This window comes from Cottoperca gobio, chromosome 5, assembly GCF_900634415.1.
Source record: "Cottoperca gobio chromosome 5, fCotGob3.1, whole genome shotgun sequence".
Lineage (NCBI taxonomy): Eukaryota > Metazoa > Chordata > Actinopteri > Perciformes > Bovichtidae > Cottoperca > Cottoperca gobio.
The window spans coordinates 17,079,222-17,105,311 of NC_041359.1; the positions used below are offsets into that span (position 1 = coordinate 17,079,222).

Here is a 26,090-nt window from a genome sequence, read left to right on the forward strand (position 1 = left end):
GTCTTTCATAAATACCTTTCAGCACACTCCGATTACGTTACGGCGATGACTCAATCACACAATGAACAGCTGTAGTAAAAAAAAAAGTTTATTTATTTTTCTCAGTCTTTATAGTGACAGTTTTACAAAGCAGTAGTACAGAGGCTGTTTGCGAGATGCCTTTTTAAAGCACTTGTTGCCACTGGAATATATTGATATAAGCTTGCTGCTTGGTTGCTAAGCACAGATCCAGGTGGCAGTAGTACAAAAACTGAGGTCACTCACTACACATGTCATGATCTACCATGGCTGGATAATGATTAGGTTTGTCTGATGTCAGTGCCCAGTGGGCACCACTGATGAGTTGATCATCATTACACTGCTTTTCAGTACAGTAACATTAACAAACACAAAGCATGAGATTAATACGGTACAATATGCCAAAAACAAAAATAGAAAAAAGATGTTCCGCAGTTTTAATGTGCTTCTCTAATAGTTTTTATAGCACCAGTGTGGTGATTTTATAGCACCAGTGATCTATACAATCATCAATGTTCTTTGGAGAATACTCATCCATACACACAGGATCAACTGGGCAGACGAGACAAAGATAAACACGACAGAAAAGTGCTTTTCGCACAGGAGTAATAAGTTGTAGAGGAAGAGTCAAAAGGCAGGAGAGGTGGGAGCAGGAAGAGGATGTGGATGGGTGGAAGAAAAAGCGGCAGTATCTGGGCAGGTAGTGTCCCTGAACTCTGTACTCAATCAGCAGCCACCGCAGCTCTTCCCGCAGCTTCCTCCTATTGATGAACACTGGCCGCTCAGCGCTGCCACGCCGCAGCGAGAGAACTGATCACGACACATGTCCGCTAAACACAGAGAGACGGAGTTAAGTTGGGAAAGTATCTAGTTTGTGAAAACAGCAGGTATGGATAGGCTGCTTGCATCTCTGGGTAGCAGCAACATACTTAAAATAACAGGAAAGTACAAAAGTTGTCATCTATGTATTGACAAATGTCTGGGGGATGAATATCATGTTTTGTTTGAATGTAAAAAACACAAACATTGTTCAGAATAGAAAGAAGTTCCTCCCAAAATACTTTGTAAACCATCCGTCTATGTTTAAACTGATACTTTTATTACAGACATAAACCAAGGATGGTATGGAGGCTTTTCTGAGTAATGTTCTGCCTCTCTTTAAATGACTTAGTTTGTGCTAAAGATCTCTTCTGCTTGTTTACTGCGGTTTTGTTTTTTATGTTTGTACTCCATACCACCATGTGTGGTCTCCAGTAAATACATCAGAATCTAAAATAACAAGTCTCAATATACAAACACAAAGAAATGCAGAATGCGCTGAACGCACCTCTGAGCAGCTCTTCATGTGCACACACAGTCCTCACGCAAACCTCCTTGTTGATGACGTACACCCGTCGCAAACTAAATGGAAACATATGTAGAGGTCACAAGACAAAGATTTTCATATCAGTTAAAACTCTACTTAAAGAAAATTGTATTGTCTGTGTATCCAAAACCTGATACAACGTATTCCTCTGTGCCACAGAGCTCCATCAGTAAACACATCAGTGAGTCACACTGTTGCATTAGATCACATGTTTCTTTATTACAATAAACGTTGGTATTGTAGGCGATCTCACATATACTGTCCTGCTGCTGTAAATACTGTCTAGAGCACCAAATGTGTATTAAATATTCCCCAACAAACGCACTTTACTTCTGTTTGAGTAATGATTTCTAAAGAGAAATATCCTTATCCTTACCTGTACTTTAAATTTGTAGAACAACAAAACAGCAAATTAGACTTTTCCTAAACAATTTATTGTACATTTACACTCAAGAAACATAAAATCCTGCCGTCGCTAAACAGTAGTCACATAAATGCATTTTATTTTCAAAAGTCCTACATTTACTTCTATATTTACTCACTGATATTTGCCGTAGAAGAGACCAAAACTCATGCATTACTTAAGAGAACAGTATACGTTTAAATGAGGTAAATACTGACTCTTGAGAAAGGCTACAGCGAGTGACTGACAGTTTGTTTGTCCCATAAAGAGGTTTTGACTGATAAAAGGGCAAAGACATAATGACTGGTTTGTCATTGTGCGGTGATCTGCTCGTTTAAAGGTCATTTCAGAGCGTACCTGTAGAAGCAGAGGCTGTTCAGGCACTGCTTGCATGGCTTGTGAACAGAATAAAGCCTGGTGCAGGGATACTGCTCCTCTCTGCAATCTGGAAATCAAACACAGCAAAATAACTTCTCCACTTAAACTAAACTGATTATCGTTCAAAATGTTTCTTACCAAGAGGGCCAGGCTCTGTGGGCTCCGTCTCCACTTCGGACTCTGATATTCACATGGAAAACAACATTTACAAATGAGTTCCAGACACAATACAAACTATTGTTAAATATCCTGACTGACATGAGGAGAGTTCAGATATACCTGATTTTTCTGGACGGACCACTGGCTCCAGTCGAACCTGTTGTTGGTAGGTTCCAGGAAGAGATTCGGGATTTTCAGACTCTGGAAAAAAGCGTGAGGATAACTTTATATAAAACTCACTGATGTTTAGCTACTAACATCAGGGAACATTTCTAAGAACCTAAAATGTCTTCACCTTGAAAATAATCCGGCCCATAGTCCTCTGTGAAGCCATGAAAGCAGCAGGAGAGAAAATAGTTTCATGAGATCCACATTGTGAAACCAATTACAGTCAGTTCTTCCCAAACACGCAGCACAAAGCACCGCGCCACATAAAATAAACCACCTGCACGCCAAAACTGAACAAAACAAGCAGTTTGTGAGGGTGTAATGCATGACTTCATATGCAAGATGTTTAAAAATAAGAACATGCAGAGTGGTCAAAGTGCTATTTACACTGTGACAACAGTTGCTATGCGGGTGGTAAATAACATGGGGAGGAGAGAAATCCTCGAGGCTAGGTGACACATCAGAGGACAACAAAAGATCGGGAACAGATGTGCAGAGCTCTGATATAAACCGACGCTGAGCTGGAACAATCAAAGCCAATACTCTCTTAATGAACTCACCCAGAAAAGGAAAGGGTTCCTGGTACTGAGCCTGGGCGAGCAGCAGAACTGTTGACATTTCAGAACAATAAAGTCATCACAAAGATGAGGTGATGAGTGAATTACAGGGGAGGGAAAGTCAGTAATTACTGTTCTCTGAGTACCTTTATCATGCACAAGCACTTTCTTCAGGTGTTTTCTAAATTCTACTTTGACTTTTGGTTTAATTACATTTTTTAAAAGGTTTTGCTGCTGCAGCCGTACTTAGTCTAGTATGACTATCGTTAGGTAATATTTGCATACATAAGCTGGTTATTGTGTAAATTACATTATGTGCTATTGTTACACTAGTTTCTTTCCCCCTGTAACTGCCTCCTGCAGCCACAGTTAGTAAAGGATACATGTGTTTTGAATTGAGCCATGGTGTGTTTAATTGCTTTTCAATATAGCTTTTGATTTGTACAAGAAATAACATATTTTGTCTTTGAAAAGTTACATATAGTAGTCTCGCTTTAATTCAACTATAATGCCATTTTTGATGTTCAACGATTCCTGGAACTGGGTACAGTGGCACGAGTAGAAGTCATAATAATGTCAATGAAGTGACTCAGTAAAGTCAGTTACACAACAATATCTAGCTTACGTTTGCTTACATTAGCCACCATATGCTACTGCTCATACCGGACCAAGTAAGGCTGAGGCAGCAAAAACCCTGAGAGTAATGAACTTTTAAATATTTTACCTCTGCCAAGTTGTTTTGTTTGTTTGTTTGTATGTTTGTCAGCAGGATTATAGAAAAACAACACTTTCTTTAACCGTTTCTTATGGATTCAAATATTAATTTCTTAGAGGAGGTTTAATTAACTTACAAAAGTTACATTGTCTTGCTTTAGTGCAAAACAAATCAGGAAAATATTCCATTTTAGTTTGAACCCCTTTGACCTCATTAGAAAGTCTGCAAGACAAGTGCCAGGCTGGCTATTTTCCCCTGTTCGCAATCTTTATGCTAAGCTAAGCTAACTTTCTGCTGGCTGTTGCTTCATATTTTCTTCTCTCCCAAGACGAGAAACTATTCCTTTTAACTTTGATGGTTGCACATTTAGTAATGAATATTTAATTTAACATTTGAAACCAAGTTTTCAGGGGCTTCAGTGCACTGTTGGTGCAGTTACCTGGCATGCAGATGAGGAGGAGGACTCTCATGGTCACTCTGGGAGGTAGACTGACTTTAACACTGGAGGGGAGATAAGCAGAGTATTAACAATCAAAACAAAGAAACATGAGGGGAATAAAGAGCTTAGTGCTGGATATTCCTCTGGTCTCCTGAACTCTCTTCTCCTCTCTTTTCCCCTGCCCTCCGTCACCTTTCCAACCCCCCACTGCTCTCCCCTCTCTCTTCCTCCCACTCTCATCCTCCACTGGCCCCAAACAGCCACGGCAAGAAAAAGAGGGGGAGAAAACTCTGACAGCAAGAATGTGGCACGTCTGTCTTCCTAAGAACAATCTCTCTGTTTTCCTACTTTTCCTCGCTGCAGCAGACAGTCTCGGGGCTGCATTCCAGGAAAAGAAACAGAGGACCCCTCAACCCCACCCCTCTCCCTGACTTTTCTTCATCCCTCCCTCCCTCTCTCCGTCTGTCTCCACATCCTTCATTTCCCTTCTGTCGCCCTCGCTGGTCATTTCCTCGAACCCCCTCCTCTTTTCCCCCTTTTCTTTCTTTTTCACTCCACCAAGCGAGAGCCTCTCAGGTTGAGTGGAAATGACATGTGGACAGAAAAACATGAACACTGACAGCATCAAGACCTCACTGGCTATTACTCTTTTTTGTTAAGTTGTCAATGACATTCAGGAAGTCACACTGTAAACGTGTTGCATACAGTAAAAATCCATTACCTTAGCCTCCTGTAACGCTCCTTAACTACTTTTCCACTGTGTGGAAAGTATGAATGCTCCTCCTCCGCTGCAGCACTGCAGGCTGTTTCACACACTCAACATGAAGCAGTTAATTTGTGCTTTTTACACGGTGGACTTTTCTTTCTTTATGACTGCATACAGATTTTTATATGTGCTTGTGAGGACACACTGGACACAAAATGTGATTGAAACACGGTTTGCACAAGTTCTGCAAGTGTATTAACAAAGCTGTGCATTTGTGTACCAGCATCACACATGCACACACACAAACACACACACACACACACACACACACACACACACACACACACACACACACACACATTCTTCTTGTGCATCACAGTGGCTATCGGAAACCATATGTTTTCACAGCACACATCTGGGAGCGATTAACCCCCCCCTCTCTCCATTGAGTCCTTCCCTTCCCAGCTAGAGACCCCGTCTCCCCCCCCCCACCTACACACAGACACACACACACACACAGACACACACACACACACACACACACACACACACACACACACACACACACACACAGACTCATTAGTAAGAGTTTCTGAGGACAGCAACAGGAGATGCACTGCTGTCATCTATGTACCACCTTTTGTTTGTATGCAGCTATGACAACTAAATCATCTTCCCATGTGCCCTCATCGACCCCCAGCCTCTGGAAGCAACTGATTTTTTTCCCCCTGCGTTTTCCCTCTTGGCACCCTCTCTCTCCATTGTAGTGCCATTCCTGCAGGCTGAGCTGTGAAGTCCCTCCTCCTTCTTCTCTCCAGTGAAAACACAGCACCACATGTCAGCTCTCAACAGCCATTAACATACACGCAAATTATCCCGCAATTATTTGGTCTACGTTACGTGCACTGATAAACGCTTTAGATGCTTTAATGTCCTTCAGAGTAGAGTGGGCTGCATGCAATCTGTGCACAATCACCTCACATCTATTTTTTTTTCTTCCATAATTCTGAGCACATATGCAACTCAAGTTAAGTCTTCTGAAATATCAGAGCACACACATGCATCAAATAAATTATATAAATAAAGGAGGTTCAACTTAACAAAACACGTTGTTTCAGAGTTTCTTACCCAACTTTGCTTCCGTTTGCTCCGACTATCCTCAGCTCTCATGCGTCCTCTGAGTGCAGGAGGACCTCGCAGCGCAACATTGTACCACCCCGCATCTGTAGTCTCCTCCCCGTCCAGTCCCAGCCTCCAGCCCCTGGTCCCAGCACCGACCTGCAACAAGATCAGGGTGATCCCGAGACCGGCTGCCTGTCAGGGCCTGAGGTCATACCCACATGGCACCATTTTTAGTAAGAACTGAGGTCAATTGAATTGCTCTTTTCTAATCTCTGTCCTTATTGCAGTGTTTCCCCTACCATTGTCTTGGAGGGACGCTGCACCCCGCCAACGGCACCCCCCCCGAAATTCAAGGTGTGTTAAAAAATAAAATAAATAAATTATTCACAACTCACTTTTCACATTGACAGGTGCTCTTTTATTAAATAAACTAAACGCTTATGTTATTGATCTAATGTATGTGCACGTTCCAGTTTGTACTGTCTCCTTCGCTCCTCCGCAGTTGACGTACACACACGTGCGCACACAGAGCGGAGCAAAGGAGAGGAAAGAACTAAATAGAAACCACGCACATTAGATATTCCAGAAATATTCTGGTATACTGTAGCTTTATTCTCACTTTGCACAAAGAAGACATCATTTGACAGATACGTGACATTTTAAGGGGAACTCAGATTCAACACTGATCTTTGTACTTCTTTAAAGACTTGAAAAGTGTGGATGTGTAGACATGTTTTTGCACCGTGCAAAAGTTTATTTAGGTTGACAAATACAGAAGACAGGACAAGAATGCATAACAGAAACATTTATGTCTTAAATTAGGTAGAAACAGGAGTGTGCTTTTATTAAGGATAGATTTAAAATATGTGTTGAATTAACTGCATTAAGACTCCCATAGAGGCTGCATCGTTTCCTCTCTTTTCCCACTGCATAAGTAAACAGTACACAATCCATGTACCCAAATGACGACAATATTTTCACACAAACAGTCAAAAGAAAGATAGTTAAATACAGCAGAGAGAAGCAGCCGATGACTAAACAGTGCGTTGGTGTGAATTATGGCACATATTCATCCTGTATTATGTGATTTACAGCATCATTATTATTGATGAAAAGGGGCAAAATCAGCATGATTTACATGTAGAAATGTGTTTAAAATAAATCTCTTTTCTCACTACTTGGCCACAGTTACGCAACTATATGATCTCCTTAAAAGTGGAACATTTTAGGAGGTATGGGGTTTTCAGCGGAGACAATAAAGTGTTTTTAAACAACAGACGGACGTGTTTCTCTGTTAAGACAAGGAAAGAGCTGCGAGGTAACAGAATGAGTCTTGCAACATCACAGACAACTAAACATAACCAGCACGGCAACAAGAAAGTCTTTTCCCCCAGGAGTCATATTGTAAACTTACAAATCATATATTCTGCTGAGACACTGAGCAGCACAACACACACTGTGGAAACATATATATTTGACATTATGATTATAATCTTAATACTTTTCTCAGACAATTTCCAGGAAAAACATCACTTATTTCCTCCATATCATCACATAAAATCTTTAAAATACATATAGTGCATTATATATTTACTGTATATCACCTGCTTCATAGAATAAAAGTTATAACATCTTCAATTTATATAGATCTCAGCAATATAGAAATTCATATATACAGTATTAGAAGCATATTTTGTTAAATATCAATCTTTCAATATTTCTGATGTTTTATAATTGAGTATTCATGTAAAATAAAATGAAAAATAAATCTTTAATCTGGGGGTAGAACAGACCTCAAAATCCAGCATGATTTCTGTAATGAAGGAGACGAGTGATAATAAAGTAGATTGCTGCTAAAATATACATTCGACCCTCAGGGTGTGTAGCCAAAAGAACACATACAGTACAGCAATGATTCTCATGTTGATATCCAACATTTAAAAGATACAATAAGTGAATCTCAATAGTCTGAAGGGTTGCTAATAATAGCCTAAGGTTTTTTTTGATCGTCTGAGTTAAAAACAACATGACAAAAGCAGCAAGGAGAAAAGAGAGCAGTGGGGCTCCCCCTTCCTTCTATATATGTATGTATGTATATATGTATGTAACATATATATATATAGATAGGTATATATGTATGGAAAGAGATTAGAGAGGAAAGAATATAAGAGAGAATGGAGATAGATAGGGATAGAGAGTTATATAAGAATATAGATAAGAGATATTAGAGAGAGATATGATTTAGAATGATATATATATGGAGTATATATATAGTATATATGATATATATATATTATATAGATATAGAGATAAGATATACATATATAGATATAGATATAAATATATAGTATATGATATGTATATATATATATATATATTATATATGTATATACATATATATATATATATATGTATGTATATACATAATATATATATATATATGTAATATATAATATATAACAGTACACAATCCATGTACCCAAATGAACGACAATAATTTTCACAGTCAAAAAGAAAAGAATGTTAAATACAGCAGCCGATGACTAAACAGTGGGGCGTTGGTGTGAATTATGGCACATATATATATATATATATATATATATATATATATATATATATATATATAATATAATATAATAATATATGTAATATATACCTATATATAAATATATATGTATATATATATATATATATATATATATATATATATATATATATATATATATATAAATATATATGTGCAGCCAGAGCTAGCTCAAGAAACTGTCTCTTTAAGTAGAAAATAAATATTAAGTCAATATTATAATTTTTTGCCTCAAGATACTGTCTCTTTAAGTTAAAAATAAATAAATATTAAGTCAATATTATAATTTATTGCCTCACGATACTGTCTCTTTAAGTTAAAAATAAATAAATATTAAGTCAATATTATAATTTACTACCTCAATATACTGTCTCTTTAAATAAAAATATAAAGTTAATATTATAATTTACTACCTCAATATACTGTCTCTTTAAATAAAAATATAAAGTTAATATTATAATTTACTACCTCAAGAAACTGTCTCTGTAAGTAATAAATTATAATACTCAATATTATAATTTATTACCTCAAGATAGTCTTTAAGTTAAAAATAATTCTATACAGTATATATACAGTATATATATATATATATTTATATAACATATCGTCTCATCTGCAAACTCCCTTCTTTAAAATCCATCAATTTATAAAGTTTTAGTTTTTTGTTACTCCTGCAAACAAATAATCCCAAAACCATCCACTGCTGCCATTATAATTATAATACTTTTACTGTTCTGAATGCACCATTCTTCCTGCTGTATACACCGTACAGTATACACATACATGCATGTTTATCCATTCAGTATGTATTTCTTTGCACTATTTGTAGTGTACAAGAATGCTTGACTTGTAAAATATAAACGGAGTCAAATTACTTGTATGTGTACACATACTATGTACACATACTATGTACACATACCTAACAAATCTTTCACTTCAGGTCAAAGCGGATGAATTGCCTGTGAGAGACGCCAACATCTACAGTACATGTAACTTTTTACATTTAGAATAATGCAACGACCTGAACTAAAAACATGACGAAATATCATATCTTACAGAAACATCAACTCTAATGTCTGCATTCAACTAAACTAAAATAACAGTGAAGCAGTTGATGGTGCAACTCATTTGAGGCGCTGCACTATAGTGACATCTAGAGGACACTAACCACTAACCACTGACTGTGTGCAGTGACATCAAATAATAACAGCTGCAGGCAATTCAACCATTTAATTTCCAGCCAAACAAAGACTGCTGTTGGCATGTTGGAGGATCTGAGGGGACATAATATAACATATGTCTTCGAAGCAAGCGCTAAGCTGAAAAGCAAAAGGCAAAAAAATGTTTACACGCAAGAAAACTCCTTTTTACTTTGATATGCAGCACCACATCTCCCAAGTGCACAAACACACATACAGTCGCGTTGAAGATAAATACCTCTGTTATGGTACATGTCAGACTCAGACACACACACAGACACACACACAGTCTCTTATGCATTCATACCGTACATGTGCGTTTATGTTACACCAAGTCCTCAAACCACGCACCATACAGCTGACTGCAGTCGCAGCGTGTGGTGGTGGAGCCGACCTGTGCACTGGTCCTTCAGACCTCAAAAAGCATTTTTAATAAAAATCAATATATAATTTTATCATGGAGGGAAAAGTTGTGCAAGAGGAGAACTGAGGTTTCAGATAGCAGCCGCCTTTTTCTCCGTGTATGTGGCCATCATCTTCTTGATCTCAGCGATCGCTTTTCCTGGGTTCAGGCCCTAAAATGAAGAGCAGACAGACGAGGTGCAGTAAGAAACGTAAGAAACAGCACAACAGCACAAACAGCACAAACAGCACAAACAGCACAAACAGCACAAACAGCATGTTATCTGTATTTGAAGTAGTGTTCATTTCATTTCGTTCATGAACTTCCTTTTTTCCCCCCATGACTAATAAGAGACATTAAAGACGTGCCGTCGCTGGGACTATATCAACATGGAATATTGTTGAAGACTAAGATGTAGTTTAAAAAACATCATTCTTTATTTTCATTGATAAAAGAAGGAGAGGAAATATTGTAGATCGGTTTTTCTTCTTTTAAATGCAGCAGTTTTGTTTCTATGCTACGTGCTCCACATCAGGACTACAGCGGCAGCACACAAAGAACACAAGGAATATAATAAACCAGAGTAACGCGTTTACTTAATTTAAAAGTTAATAATAACAACAGGGCTTGGGAGAAAGGAACGGGGGGTAATTTGGCAAGACTAGATTGAATGAAACAGTAAATGTAATGTGATGACTAAAAAGTCAGTTTTCATTGACTTTAAACTACACTAAAATAGTTATGTTTTACTAATATAAGACTAAAATACCCAGATTTATGTCAACTAAAACTTGATTTAAAAAAACAAAACAGGATGATAAAAACTTACAAGGACATTTGACTAAGACAAAAGACAAAAGAAACACTAAAGAAACACTAATTTGAACGGCACAACATACACACGTTGTGCCATGTGGCTGCAGATGTGTGCCGACAGGTTACCTTGGGGCAGGTCTTGGTGCAGTTCATGATGGTGTGGCAGCGGTAGAGGGAGAAAGGATCCTGCAGCTTGGACAGACGCTCCTCTGTGAAATCGTCTCGCGAGTCAATCATCCAACGATACGCCTGAGAGACAGGATGTAACCCATGAACTCTACATCTGTGTGGTGATTTATTTTTAAAGCAGATTCAGAATGTAAGTCAGTGATTGCTGGAAGTTTCTGTGCTCAGACACACACCTGCATCAGCACAGCGGGTCCGAGGTATTTGTCTCCGTTCCACCAGTAGCTGGGGCAGCTCGTACTGCAGCAGGCGCACAGGATACATTCGTACAGCCCGTCCTACACAGGAGACAAGCAAGGAATGCTATTTATTTTCATGGCACAGGAAAACATCTATGTTTTACCAACATGGAAACAGGGACGTACCAGTTTCTGTCTGTCCTCCACCGTCTGCAGGTACTGCTCCTTTCCTTCATTTGCCTCATCCTTCTTCTTCAGGTATGGTTCGATAGACTTGTACTGGGCGTAGAAGTTACTCATGTCCTGCATACACGTCAGAATAAGACAATGAAAAAAAACAAATGCTTCCTAAAAATGCAATAAAGGAATTTGGAACTTGGTTCACAAAAGGCCAGGAATATATCAAGTGGGAAGCGTTGACCTCATAGCACCGTAATATCCGGTATTATGTCACATTTATGTCTCGAGTGTGGAATATAACTCATGAGTCTAGAAATCAAAATGATTATTTCAATATAAGCAGAAAGATAAACACTTGCATTTGTTGTAGATACACCAAATTTACCATGTACGTATTTTCCAGAAAAATACAGCGGCAACTAATGATTAACTTAAAAGTCTTTACTGATTTAATGTTAGGATTGGGTAAAACTATAACTGAAGAACAAAACTCAGAGGACTCATGAAGACTAATGAAGTAGCATCTGTTATCAGTGGAGTCAGTTATGGTGGATAAATACTCACAGGCACGAGGTCCTTGACCACATACATATGTGGCAGAGGGTAAATCTTAGATGGCTTGCTAGTGTTGGTGTCAATCTTGTTGAGACAGGCGAGCGTGTTTCCTCCATTAATGTTCATTGCGCAGGATCCACAAATACCTGCATTCAAACAAAAATAATAAAAGCTTTTAATATAATTACTGAGACAGAACAATCTGAAGACAATCAAAATACTGGACATGCGTATTTCGTTTCTCTAGTCTGGTGTAACAATAACAAATATATATATTTAGTTGGGAAAAGAAGAGTAATGAAGACCGTAATTATTTGGTAGAATAAAGAGGAGTTTGTATATCATTATCTTTCATGGTTGAATGACCTGCAGTCGGCATGAACTCTTAGAAGACTTCAAAATAAAATAGAAGAATCATCTTAAGTTCCCCTCCAGAAGTTTGAATCTCAGATTTTAGGAAAGTGCACAGACCTCTCCCCCTTCAGTAGAGGAATGTGAAAACACCTTTCTGGTGTCAAACTTTGCACGGATACAAGTCAGTATAGTCAAGTTCAGACATCTCAGGCTGACAGTGTTTTTCTTCGCGTCTTTTTTCAATTGTTCCCAATGGACCCTTAATAATTGGAGGCTGCACCAACATATCTAAACAATATGAGACTTTGTGTGGTTCATATTAATTGATTACTACTAATTACACATAATTATTAGATGCCACATTAAATGATTGTTTTACCACGTAAAGACTAATGCATTTGTAAACTGGTATACTGACCTTCTCTGCAGGAGCGGCGGAAGGTCAGAGTGGGGTCCATGTCATTTTTGATCTTGATCAGGGCATCAAGAACCATCGGGCCACAACTACATGAAGAACAAAACAAGCCGGTGTGTCCAGAATGTCAAGACATGAAAGTGTAAAACATCTCTGATAAATTGTACTTGTCCAACAAGACAACTCTGACAGGTTTTATGGGTTTAAAGCATTTTTGTTTTTAAATGTTGGACTCTTTTGGCTGCAGCTTCATGTTGACAGAAGTGAGATGAAAGTTTCCCAAAGCTGATTAGAGAACAGATGAAGGAAGAGGATTGGAAATATGCCAGGCTGTCAGAGCCACACGAGTTTAATCTACCTGAAGGCAGTTCTCTGTGTATACATGCTTGGGTACTGCTTTGAACTTCACTATAAAATAGGCCTCCACCAGTGCAAGTGACCATGATCAGGTAATAGCAGTGCTATTAATAAGGACCATATTATGCAGTAAAACAATATAAAAGATAAACAGAAATGAGCTCAAAAAGTCGTCAGAGTCCTCTTCACTGAACCTCTTACTAATAAAATTATATATATATATATATATATATATATATATATATATATATATATATATATATATATATATATATATATATATATATATATATATATACATACACACACACACACACACACACACACACACACACACACAATGGTGAAAGATAATTGTTGTTTGACTGGATGCTAATTCATTTGAACTCAACCTCCCTATTTGTTTAATAAGTGGTCATGGAATAAAAGCAACAATACATTCCAAGGTGTCTTGATATATTAAAAAAATGGATTCAGCTTTACTTCATCCATCATTTAACGATATCAGGAAACCTTTTTGTGCATTATCACTTATGTATTTAAGTAGCTAATGAATGAGAACGCAGATTAACACTGCACACACGCACTGTACTAGGCTCAAGACAGAGGCAAGAGCTGTAACACCTACGTGTTGAGGTCAATGTCGTAGGTCTGCATGCGGGGTTTGTCCCCTGGAGTGTCTGGGTCCCATCTGTACACCTGGAACTTCTTTATTCTGGGCTGAGCGGCTGGAGCCGCTGCTGTTTGGGCATACCGCACCGCCTGACAGCAGGGACAAGAGTGAAAATACAAGGTTATTTTCATACTACGGTTTTCACTAAAACACTAAGCTAATACATGTACATTTGATTATAAACTAAGAATAACATTACCTCTACTTTACTCTTGTCCTTCTAAATATCAGTGGACCTTCTGTTTTTGATCACTTAAATATAGCTTAACATTAAGCTTGTACAACTGCAACATCAGTGAACATTTGTTAAAGCACAAAAAATAAGTAAATATCCATCACTCTTGATTTTACGACACAAGTGACGTCATTTGATAAACTACTATTACACATTGCTAATGTATAAATAATCCATTTAGTCTGGTTGTTTATTTTGACTGAATTATGCTTTATTATAATTAGCATTATTAACTAGTATAATTAGCTGAACAATGTTTACACATTCGTTTAACTGGTTTCGTGGCACGTTGCGTGTTTACGTGGCTTTTAATCGGCTACATTGGAAGCTTGACACACAACAGCCCATAAAGAAGACATTAAAACGTTAAAAAAGTTATTGTTGAGTCTAACTACAGTTTACAGTGAGAGCTAACGTTAGCTAGCTAGTAGCTAGAATACGTAACAGGCACTTCAGGGCTTAGACGGAGCCCTCTGCTGTCAATATGGAAAGCGTCGTAGCTATGATGTGACGTTACTCTACGCAAAGCCATGACAGAAACGGTAACTGACAATAACGGCTAATTGAAACTGTGTATTCATTATAATGTTTAATTTCTACATACCACCAGTCCTGCGGGGGAGCGGAACGCCAAAACACCACAGCGGCTCAAGGACGTCAGACAAGCAGCGGACATTTTGGAGTTTCTCTGACCTCCACCGCCTGCTGTCCCAGCATCCACCGAGGCTGCGTCACGGCTCCGGTGGGATCGCGTGTTTTCGGGACGGCGTCTACCGGTTTTACAACCATCACACACAGGAAGAGCCTGGTTTTGTTTGACTTGATTGACATTATGTTCAGTCTTTCATTGTTTGTTTACCCATAGTTATCCATGTTTTTATTTTATTTTTTATGTCAATGCTTTTATTTTTAAAGTGGAATTATGGTTTATTATTATTATTATTTTTTAAAATATAATAATAGATAACAAATAAACTATTTCAAATTAAACAGATAGATGCGTAAATATAAGAGCACATGGTGGGATGGAGGGAAACATAAAATGAAGTTAAATTAAATTAAATTAAATTAAAAAAACATAAATAACTATATAATAACTTAAGTAAAAACATTAAATTGGGAGCACAGTCTCACAGTTTTGATAGTTATGTATTCCTTAAAAACATAAAACTAATGTTTTACTTTAACAAATTTACATTTAGAAATGTAAAACTTTGCAAAAATGATAATGTAATTGATTAGAAAATACTCTTTCTTTTCTTCATATATTGTGTTAAATTTATACAATCTATGGTGTTGAACCTAAAAAATAAATAAATACAGAAGAAGTTCAAAATTACAGACAATATTATCCAAGATAAATACTCATATACTACACTTATTATTATTATTATTATTATTATTATTATTATTATTATTATTATTATTATTATTATTATTATTATTATTATTATTATTTTTATTTTTTTTCATAGAAATTGCTAGCTCATCTCAGTAAATCCCGGGCGGAGCAGAGGACACAGGCAGAAACTATGTCCAGGCCGCTAAATCGAACGAACCCAGTGCGCCTCTGTCGTAGCACAGCGTGTTGAATTGAACCCACACAACACACAGTCTCTTTACAAGTGGAGCTGTGCTAAGGTCACTTCCATATTGTTTAATTCTGTTAAAGAGGAGACTGTGGTGAAGAACCGACATGGTGTTCCTGTCGTTGTCTTGTTGGATCAGAAGCCGTGGGCCTGACAGATACTGGAAAGTTCAAGAAGTTCTCAAAAATGCACGGGTAAGGCCACGACTATTTCTTGGAGAAGATGGGTAAAAGCTGCTCCATACTGTTGTGATATTATTTGTCAAGTTGTAGTCTGTGTGGTACACACTGTTAAAACAGAAAAACAATTAGTCATTTGCTATATTTGTTCTGCTGTGTAGAGATGAGCCATGCTGTTTGGTTGTGTTAGCAAGATGCCCCGTTATTGTAATGTAATATTAACAGCATAAATAATGGTTGTAATTTCAGCACTTCAGAGGCAGGAAGAACCGCTGCTACAGTCTGGCTGTGAAGGCGGTCAGGAGAGCTTTCGTCTACGCCACTTTAGGTCGGAAACTGAAGAAACGCAACATGAGGACGGTGAGACACTTGACTCTCAAATGTAAATGTCCTGGCAGTGCACAGATTTGAGATGACATTAGATGGGTGGGTAGGTAGATTTCAACCTCTTCTGGGCCCTAAAAATCCTTCAATATAATGGCAAGAAGGAAAAATTACTTTTTTGTTCAACTTATCACAAATCATTTCAACACTACGACCATATCTTGTGATTAGTCACAAGTAGACATTGTTTTAGGGGGTCACATGTCAAAAAGGTTGTCAACTCCCACCTCCAGTCTGTTCTGCTACTTATTAAAATGTTGCTGTCTTTGCAATCCCAGTAGAAGAATAATGTTGTTAATTGAGCAAGGTAATCAATAAAGAAAACTTAAGTTGTGGAGATATTGGTCACTTTTGGATACTGTACGTGTACCTACATCTCCACTAATAAAGATACTTTTGTGCTCTTATATCTTCAGCTCTGGATCACACGCATTGCAGCAGCTTCACGAGAGCACGGCATGAAGTATCCCGTCCTTATGCACAACCTCACCAAGGTTAGTTGTGCTGAATGTTACGGTCTTGCACCAGTCCTCTTTATGCTTTTTATTCACTTTGTTTGTATGTGACATATTTCCTCTCTTCCTCCATACAGACCAGCGTTCAGCTCAACAGACGTGTGATCAGCGACCTGGCCATCACAGAACCTCGGTCATTCCTCTCACTTGCAAAGGTGGCGCGGGCTCGGCAAGAGGAAGGCTTCCGAGCAGCGTTGGGTGACGGCAAAGAGCCTTCTGGTGTCTTCTCCCGTGTTGTTATGCTACAGTAAAGGACTTGGTATGTGGTTTAAAGAGCGGTGGTCTTGGATTGTGAAGATGTCCAGCACACACTTGCCTCCTTGCTTTACGGTTGTGCTTCATCTAATTTATTTTCATTTAAAAATATAAGATTAATTTAAATAAATAATGTTGTTTATTTTTGTGGTACTTTATTGATCCACAGAGCTTTTTTCAGGCATCTAACCAAAAACACATTGACTTTAAGAGGAGGGAACTGAAAATGCAAAAATGCTGACTCATTTCCGGGTCTTAGGACTCATTCCTGCAGCACTCTGTACCAGGGCTGCTCCATGCTTAACGACGTCTCTGCACCAGGGGCTGTTCACCATATGTGGGTGGAAAAGTGTCAACTGATGGCTGATCAGAGTTCTCCCCTGCACCCATGCTGTGATTGTGGTGTCCAAAAGCAGTGCATTCATGAAAACAGATTTGACAAATGAAAATGCCTTCTGCTTTTATTAAGGCCCTTGCTGTCAATGCGGGCAATGGGCAGCTCCTAAATACTTTTCAAAAATAATTTCAGGTGATCCATTTCAAGTAAAGTTTAGGGTTGATTGAAGAATATTTCTGAAAGTGTGAACTCTTGTGTCATAACAAGGACATAATCATAATCCAAGATGGCAGCTGACATTAAACTTCATAGTAATTGTTTGTCCACAGTCTGCTTCTGCCCCGTTCACTGATTTCAGTCCTACGTCTCTATCATGTGTGCCAGACTTTTACAGTGTTACCTACAGAATGCTCCTCTACAGCCGTCCTGATCACCTCCAGTATCGTGATTTAACACATTTCCACAAACCTCCCTGTGTTTGCATAATGCAAACTTTTTATTAAGTTATGATTGGATGCTGATTGTGAGTTTTTTTGGAGGTTGGTAAGACCTCAAGCCTGTGATAATGACTTTTGTCTTTGTGTAAATATATATTTTGCCATTTGTTGTGGTGAGGTTGTCCTCTGAATGTTTATTCATTAAACATTTTTGATATATATATTTCTCATCCTGTCTTTTATTTTATTTTATTTTAGATTAGTCATCTGTAGCTTTAATGTTGGCTGCTATGATGTCCCTACATGATTGTACACACGATGCAAAGTATCAAAATCTTAGAAACAATTATCGTTATTCAATCAACCAGAGGTAATTGAGAAGCACGTCACCCCGGCTTAAGTCTAAACGTTCCTCCAGTACCAACATTTATTCCTGATGAATGCTCCTTGCTAGGCACTGGAAAACAAAGTGCATTTGCACAAATACTGTGTTAAAGTTGAAATTGAATGTCCTTTTACTTTTTATGTAACTTTGATACTTTACACTTTATAACAGTTTTTCATCCCCCTCCTGTCCAGTGAAAACCATGTATCTCCAGATGTGTTGAATATGAATGTTTCTGATAAACTGAAGGTTGAAGCGTTTCTTTAATTTGAGAAAATTGTCCATATTAACAAATAACAAATTAAAATCCCTCTGTAGTTCCCACAGGACAGCGACACTACACATATTTGATCTTATAGAATATGATGCATTGCTGTAGATTAAACTACCCAACAGTAGATAAATGAGTTAAAATTAGCACAACGTTAAACATCTAAAGCAGTAAAATGTACATTAACATAGCAGTAATATTAATCCAAAAACATCATATATAATAGTAAAATACTGACAGAGAGCATTTTACTGCACAATGAATACTTTTACTTTTCATTCTTTAACTACATTTTGCTGACATACTTTTACTAAAGTAAAGTTTTAAATGCAGGACTTTTACTTGTAGTGTTTTCAGTGTAGTATTAGTACTTTTACTGAAGTAAAGGATCTGAATACTTCATCCCTCACTGGATACAAAGCACACATACATCACACTAATGTCAATGACCTATGACTTTCAAAAGCAGAAACAGTCTGATGCAACCAAAAGAAAAGTCATTTCCTGTGGATTGTGTGTATTCTGACCCTCTGTGGCTACCGTATAAATGTTGGGTGGGACTACATCATGGACTACATGAATGACCTCTACTGAAGACAAGTTGTTGGAGCAGCCAATGAGAAGGAGAAGTACTTGTTTCCAGCCAATCATCGGAGCAGTTATTCAAACCAACCTGTAATCTATGTTGCACATGCGCAGAAGGTTGCGGCATTACACGCGTGGAGTGGAGAGTGCAGTGACAGGTCCAGAGCAGCTCCCATCTCTCGCTACACACACAACCGGATAAACTGTGCTTTATTTATTCTCGTTAAAATGTCGTGGCTGTTCGGCCTGAACAAGGGGCAGCCCGAAATGCCTCCTGGTCTCCCGGTGCAGCCTCCACCGCCTCCTCCGCCGGCCGGAGGCTCCAGCGGCGGCGGAGATAAACCCAAGGACAAATGGAGCAACTTCGATCCCACCGGGCTGGAGAGGGCTGCTAATGCGGCCAAAGAGCTCGACAAGTCCCGTAAGTGTCCCGCAGGGCCTGTTCGCTCAGTGTTTCTCCTGATTATAACAACAGTACTGCACACAGAGAGTCATGGAGCTCCTGCATCCAGCTCCTCTCTGGTTCATGGTGGTGGTCGCTTCAGTGATGCTTCAGTTTAGATAATGGGGCCCTACACTGACAGCCAGCATCTGTACATGTACATTTAATGTCATCTTTGTGAAATTGTTGGTTACTGATGAGAGCAACGATGTGTTTCTCTCACTTTCATTCAAACTACTGGACTGGGTTCAAAGGTCACCACCTTGCCGTCTGGCTTGCAACACCCAACATCTCTTGCTTCACAGACATGCAGCGGTTCACAGAGTGTCTCTCTTGTTTTGTGTTCATGAGTTAGGTTTCTTTTGTGCCATCTCTGTTGAAGTAAGATGAGATGATAAGAGAGTAGTGACACATGTGAGGATTGAAAGGCAGACCACTATGTTACATTGCCAACTGAAAATGTCTCCTCTCCTCCAGGACATGCCAAAGAAGCTCTGGATTTGTCTCGAATGCAGGAGCAGACCACTCAGATGGAGCATCAGAGCAAAATGAAGGTACAGCGGAAACCCACGTACTGAACTCCTGCTTATCGCTTCATCTTTTCCAGAGCATTAATTTGAGTTTGCCAGTGCTAATTCACACCAGTTTATGAATATGTTACTAATCATGTCATTTACTGGATGGATAATGGTGCTGAGAGATGAAGTTACATTGTGTGGATACTTTGCATCTCTGTGCTGCAGTTTGGACATCACAATTGTCAGCAACACAGCGAGTCGAGTATATAGAAATTCAGTTTCTATGGTCAAGTATGAGAATTATTATGAGAACTGTTCTCCAGTTTTAAAAACGTCTTTTGTCGCTGCAGGTTACAATGTGAAAGTTAAACATCGGAGAAATTAGAGAATACAATAAGTATGTACTGTAACTATTGCACATGGGTCAAATGACCACCTATTAGGTCTTCATCCTTGTTCTGCATCTAGAAAATACCAGACATGTTGTAATGAGCAGGTTCAAGATTACTTCTCATGGCATTGTTGATGAAGTTTTGGACATGTGGAAGATGTGTTTTATACTTTTGCATCTTTTTGACGACTTTCATAGCACGACACAGTTGATGTTGCACTGAATTGAAATGTTTCCCAGTGTGTAGGGCTCCACGTTGTGAAGAAACTATGCAATTATGTTGTTGAATATCTCGATAAACGATATTACTTGAGATTAACAGATATAAAGTGTAATCAGTTGTGCTTTTCTGCTGCTTTCATAATACTACTAAAATACAGCAAATTGCGTGTGACGATAAAAATGTAAATATTGTGCAGCCCTACCATTGTGTCACTTGGGTTTGATAGATTTTTGGCATCTTCTGTGCGCCTCTGTAACAGGAGTACGAAGCAGCAGTTGAGCAGATCAAAGGCGACCAGATACGAGTCCAGGCAGAAGAGAGGAGGAAAACTCTTAATGAGGAGACCAAGCAGCATCAAGCGGTAACAATAGAAATGCTTTTCTTTAAGTATTTTAGGAACAACTAGAAGTAGCTGCAGCGGTGAACTAGAGCAGTTTGAGTTGTGTGGTTACCGACGGTTGTTTTATGTTACAGAGAGCTCATTTTCAAGATAAGCTGGCCAGACAGCGATATGAGGACCAACTAAGGCAACAGGTGAGGTCATCTCCTACATATCGAGTATAAAATGCTTTAAAATCGGATGTATTACCAACATTTTCATTTATTCTTTCAAAAGCAAACCCTGAATGAGGAGAACCTTCGCAAACAGGAGGAGTCCGTGCTGAAACAGGAGGCCATGAGGAAATGTACTAGACTTCACCTTTACAGGATCTTCTACAAGCTTTTGAAGATGTCGAGCGGTGGTTTATTTACTTGTTGTGTGTCGTGGTTTTTATAGCGACGATAGAGCACGAGATGGAGCTGAGGCACAAGAACGAGCTCCTGCGTATAGAAGCCGAGACTAAAGCAAGAGCCCGTGTGGAGCGAGAGAACGCCGATATAATCCGGGAGCAAATCCGACTGAAGGCTGCAGAACACAGACAGACTGTGCTGGAGTCTATAAAGTAAGACACGTGGACTCATTTAAGTTTTCACATTATGGTATTTATTATGGTGAGGATCGGATGAAGTGTATTGATGGTTCTTGGTGTCCTGAATCATGTGACTAATGATTTAACAAATAGCGTAACAGTAATCTCCCTCAGGATAAAGTTCTGTCTCATCGTAGAAGTGATCAGTTTCATATGTTAATTCACTGGTTAATCGACAGTTGAATCTTGTAAACGCCCAACAGGCATGCTGACAGTTGACCTGTATTTGCTTTTAGGACTGCAGGTGCTGTGTTTGGAGAAGGATTCAGGGCCTTTGTGTCAGACTGGGACAAGGTTACAGCTACGGTGAGACTTGTGCTTCCATATACAATCAGTTTAGTGAATAATTATATTATAAATACATACTAAGAGCTGGGTTTTGCCAATGAAGACACACTGGGCAACTATGAGAGTTCTCTGAAATACAATCTGTTTTACAAAATAAAGATCAGCAAATAAATGTGTTTAGAGACAGACTGATGCCTCCAGTTCAATCTGACCTGTCGCTTCATAAAGGTCTTCCTCTTTATAATATATATAGTATTGTGAATGTTGTGTGACTGTTCATCACATCTCCAGGTGGCAGGACTGACTCTTTTAGCTGTGGGAGTTTATTCGGCCCGAAGCACAACAGCGGTGGCGGGACGTTACATCGAGGCCAGGCTCGGGAAGCCGTCGCTGGTGCGGGAAACGTCCCGATTCACCGTGGCAGAGGCAATCAAGCATCCAGTCAAGGTGGCTAACTGGCAAATTGATTATTTGCTTTTTATGTTAACTGCAGATTATAATATGCTAATTATACTTTTTCTTTGAACTATTTAGATGGCCAAGCGGCTGAAGAGCAAACCTCAGGATGCCCTCGAGGGAGTTGTGCTCAGTGTAAGTGGACATCGACAACTGAATGAGGTTTTCTGTCTGTTCACATTTTATTTTCCTTTAACCGTGTTCCCGTTAGTGTTTAATTCATAAACTTCTTCAACGTCTTCTTCAATTCTGCCAAATTCTCTGATGTACAGTTTTGTGTTTTTTAACTTCTCTTGCGTTGAGTTATTTTCTTGTTCTTGTTTTCTTTTTCTTTTCTTTACCGGGGACAGTTCATCATGAATCCAAAGTGTTCTGCTCTCCACATATATAAAAATAAACATAAAGAAAAAGATCCCATGGTGGAAAACTAATGTGTTTTTTGGCCACAGCTAACATTGTTAAATTTACTGGACTTCTTTCTGCGGATTGATATGATTGGACAGTGTCCTGTGATCAGAGCGTCCTTAGCAGCGGTCTGCTATACAGAAATAACAGACCGTAGAATGTTGAAATTGACCAATCAGAATCGAGTATTCAACTATGCCGTGTAATAATAATTTGGATTTTAACAAAGTGTTGATATAAATGAATGTTTCCATCTCTTAGCCTTCCCTGGAAGAGCGTGTGCGTGACATCGCGATAGCAACAAGAAACACGAGGCAGAACCACGGCCTGTACAGGAACATCCTCATGTACGGCCCTCCAGGCACAGGCAAAACTCTCTTTGCTAAGGTATACCAGAGGGCTAAACCACAACTGATGTAAATATTTACATATATCGCAAATGATGCTTTGTCTAACTGTAAGGAATTTCTTTTTCTATCGAGTAGAAGCTGGCAGTGCATTCTGGGATGGACTATGCGATTATGACTGGTGGTGACGTGGCACCTATGGGCCGTGATGGTGTGACAGCCATGCACAAAGTGTTCGACTGGGCTGGCACAAGTCGACGCGGGTAAGCTTCTTGATATTATATTAAATTAGGCTAATTTACAGACAAATATACTACTAGCAATACTGTCGACTCCAGATGTAATAACAGGTTATCTTGTGTTTTTATCCTGTTACAGACTTTTGCTGTTTGTTGATGAGGCTGATGCGTTCCTTCGCAAGAGATCCACTGTAAGTCTGCATGCCATTTAATTTCCTAGAATATATATTTTCTTTCCATTTGAGTAGAAACTCAATTTCATTTCACATTGTACACTTTTGTTTTTGATTTTGATTTCTCCTTGATTTATATTTATCTACATAACGTGCAACACTTCCTCTTGTTTTTTTTGTAGGAGAAGATCAGTGAAGACCTCAGAGCCACTCTGAACGCATTCTTGTATCGCACTGGAGAGCAGAGCAACAAGTAAGAAACTACTGATAATAAATAGAAATGAAACCTTAAACGAGCAGGACTCTTCACTTCATTTTACTTTGGCTATAACTTTCCTGCACATCTCTAAGCTGCTTGATTTCTGTGTTTTTCTGACAGGTTCATGCTGGTGTTGGCCAGTAACCAACCAGAGCAGTTTGACTGGGCCATAAACGACCGTATAGATGAAATGGTGAACTTTGCTCTGCCGGGTCCTGAGGAAAGGGAGAGACTGGTGCGGCTGTACTTTGACAAATATGTGCTGGAGCCTGCCACAGGAGGGAGGCAGTGAGTACAATCCTCAGAAACACAGCTGTTGAAATAGGGCAAGTCACTGCACACTAGGGCTGCGTACTGAAACAAGTAATTAGGTTCCGTCCACCATGTCAATTAATACATCTACATGCGAGTGATTTTGAGGGGTCGTATAAAATTTGATAGTGATCCTTGGCTGAAAGGCTGTGCCAGGATGAGGATTAGACTCAGGCTCTTTTAAGATTAACGCCTAGAAACAGCCTGGAGGCATTAATTACACAGAGGTGGGATGTGTTGGGGGTGTGCTCCACACACAGGCCAGGAGGCAATGAACTGAGCTCCAAAACCAACAAAGTCAGAAAGAAGTTGCATCCAGGCTAGGTGAGGAAATGTTTTACTTTGTCTCCCTCTCATCTGTCTGTGTGGTTTTGTGCAGGAGGATGAAGCTGGCACAGTTTGATTATGGTCAAAAGTGCTCTGAGATTGCGAAGCGCACAGGGGGCATGTCAGGAAGAGAGATCTCTAAGCTGGGCGTGGCCTGGCAGGTAAGTACCCTGTAGTCATTGTGAATCCATAGCTGTAATCTTTAAGAAAATAAAACTTTACTTGAAATATACTTAAAGATCTTGATTTTTTTAATTTTCATGAATGTATACAACACGTGTGTTGACTCATGTTCTCTTGTAGGCGGCAGCATATTCCTCTGAAGATGGAGTCCTGACGGAGGCTATGATTGATGTGCGAGTTGACGACGCTATCAAGCAGCACATTCAGAAGATGGACTGGCTGCATGGAGACGAGGAAGCTCAGGCCAAGACCCTTACACCTGCCCCGGCTGGAGCGACTGCAGGCATAGGCAAGATGGGCTTTATTCTGCCCCTCAGTGAGGCACCCGAGGCTCAGGAGGTGATCGCTCCAGTTCTTGAGATAAATAAGAAGCAAGAAGGTGAAAGTATACCACCTCATTCAGACATCGACTCATCGGCAGAAGGCAAAGGTGCCACCGCAGCTGGACAGGACTGTGAAGATGCTGTCAAAGCAGAGGCTGCGACAGAAGCGGAGAGTTTAGTCCAGCCTGCTGCCCCCACTGACAGTGAGGGCAAGACTGAAAAGGAAGACAAAACTGGAGCTCCTCCTTCAAAGGACGGAACTCCAGTTTGAGTCGTAGATTTGTTCATTGGGGCGGCCTGGATTAGAAAGATTAGTGTCCGGCCTCTTTAACTAGTCTGTCAGTTTATGTCTGTTGGACTGTCTGTGACCGACTATGGGTTCAGCAAGTCAGGGGAGATAATCAATTAACTTTACAAAACACAAATGCCTGAGACTCTTTGATTCTAATATATAATGTAAACATTGCAAAAGTGTACTTTAGATGGAAACCAGACTGTGTGTCTGTAAAACAGTATATAAGTGTATGTCAAGTGATTGTCTGTTGAAGTGATTAAATGCATCTGTGTTTTTATAAACAAAAGTTCTGATAGTCTGGGGGTACATTGGCTTTATGATATTACACGACCTGTAGCTGGAGTTTGACACCTGAATAATCAAGAGACTGTTGAGTTAGAATGTCTTTTAGAAAGCAGCATGACGAACCATACAAAACCCTTATAAAATGCTCATGTACCATTTGGAGAGATCAGACCTTGCAGACATTGTTAAGCATTAAATGGTATTGAAATACGGTATATCAATGCAATGCATAACCGCAGAGAGGAGGGGTTGAGATTGGATGAGACAGCGATCCCGGTCTATAGGATTCCACATAGGATTTCAATATTTCACAGTAATGGCCGAGAGCTTCAGGAAGCTTCTTCTACAAAGTCAAGGGCATGAAGCTGTCCTTGGTTTGGAATAGGCCCCATGATGAAACTCCCTGTCAGACATAATAGGTTGCCTGCATGTACTCCACTGTACCGGCTCACATAAATTACAAAACAATCTGGTAATTCCGATTAGGAAAGTGAATGTTTTTTTTTTTTGTTTTTTTTAAGATTTTGATGTTGAACTATTCAACTCTGC

The 26,090-nt window shown here is 39.2% G+C and overlaps 4 protein-coding genes across 4 annotated transcripts; 2 read left to right on the plus strand and 2 right to left on the minus strand.

The window, feature by feature from the left end:
• Positions 1-70: 70 nt before the first annotated feature.
• mfap2 (microfibril associated protein 2) lies at positions 71-6,128 on the minus strand. The gene is made up of 9 exons (XM_029431319.1): positions 6,038-6,128; positions 4,204-4,265; positions 3,053-3,100; positions 2,620-2,646; positions 2,445-2,525; positions 2,304-2,345; positions 2,145-2,232; positions 1,346-1,419; positions 71-848 (listed from the first exon to the last, which is right to left on the minus strand). Exons 2-9 carry the CDS (start codon positions 4,232-4,234, stop codon positions 745-747), a joined length of 495 nt encoding a protein of 164 aa, XP_029287179.1. The 5' UTR covers positions 4,235-4,265; positions 6,038-6,128; the 3' UTR covers positions 71-744.
• Positions 6,129-9,830: 3,702 nt separating this feature from the next.
• On the minus strand, positions 9,831-14,928 carry sdhb (succinate dehydrogenase complex, subunit B, iron sulfur (Ip)). Its single transcript, XM_029431303.1, has 8 exons — positions 14,772-14,928; positions 13,888-14,021; positions 12,906-12,991; positions 12,143-12,279; positions 11,585-11,701; positions 11,396-11,497; positions 11,160-11,282; positions 9,831-10,389 (listed from the first exon to the last, which is right to left on the minus strand). The coding sequence occupies exons 1-8, from the start codon at positions 14,841-14,843 to the stop codon at positions 10,309-10,311; spliced, it is 852 nt and encodes a 283-aa protein (XP_029287163.1). The 5' UTR covers positions 14,844-14,928; the 3' UTR covers positions 9,831-10,308.
• Positions 14,929-15,681: 753 nt separating this feature from the next.
• On the plus strand, positions 15,682-18,084 carry mrpl20 (mitochondrial ribosomal protein L20). Its single transcript, XM_029431323.1, has 4 exons — positions 15,682-15,950; positions 16,185-16,295; positions 16,736-16,813; positions 16,912-18,084. Exons 1-4 carry the CDS (start codon positions 15,864-15,866, stop codon positions 17,083-17,085), a joined length of 450 nt encoding a protein of 149 aa, XP_029287183.1. The 5' UTR covers positions 15,682-15,863; the 3' UTR covers positions 17,086-18,084.
• A 1,248-nt stretch (positions 18,085-19,332) lies between these two features.
• On the plus strand, positions 19,333-25,552 carry atad3 (ATPase family AAA domain containing 3). The gene is made up of 16 exons (XM_029431279.1): positions 19,333-19,525; positions 20,024-20,100; positions 20,938-21,039; positions 21,153-21,212; positions 21,295-21,364; positions 21,457-21,622; positions 21,886-21,955; positions 22,229-22,384; positions 22,472-22,528; positions 23,060-23,185; positions 23,284-23,408; positions 23,524-23,575; positions 23,740-23,810; positions 23,937-24,104; positions 24,508-24,616; positions 24,759-25,552. The coding sequence occupies exons 1-16, from the start codon at positions 19,333-19,335 to the stop codon at positions 25,230-25,232; spliced, it is 2,076 nt and encodes a 691-aa protein (XP_029287139.1). The 3' UTR covers positions 25,233-25,552.
• The last annotated feature ends 538 nt before the right edge of the window (positions 25,553-26,090 follow it).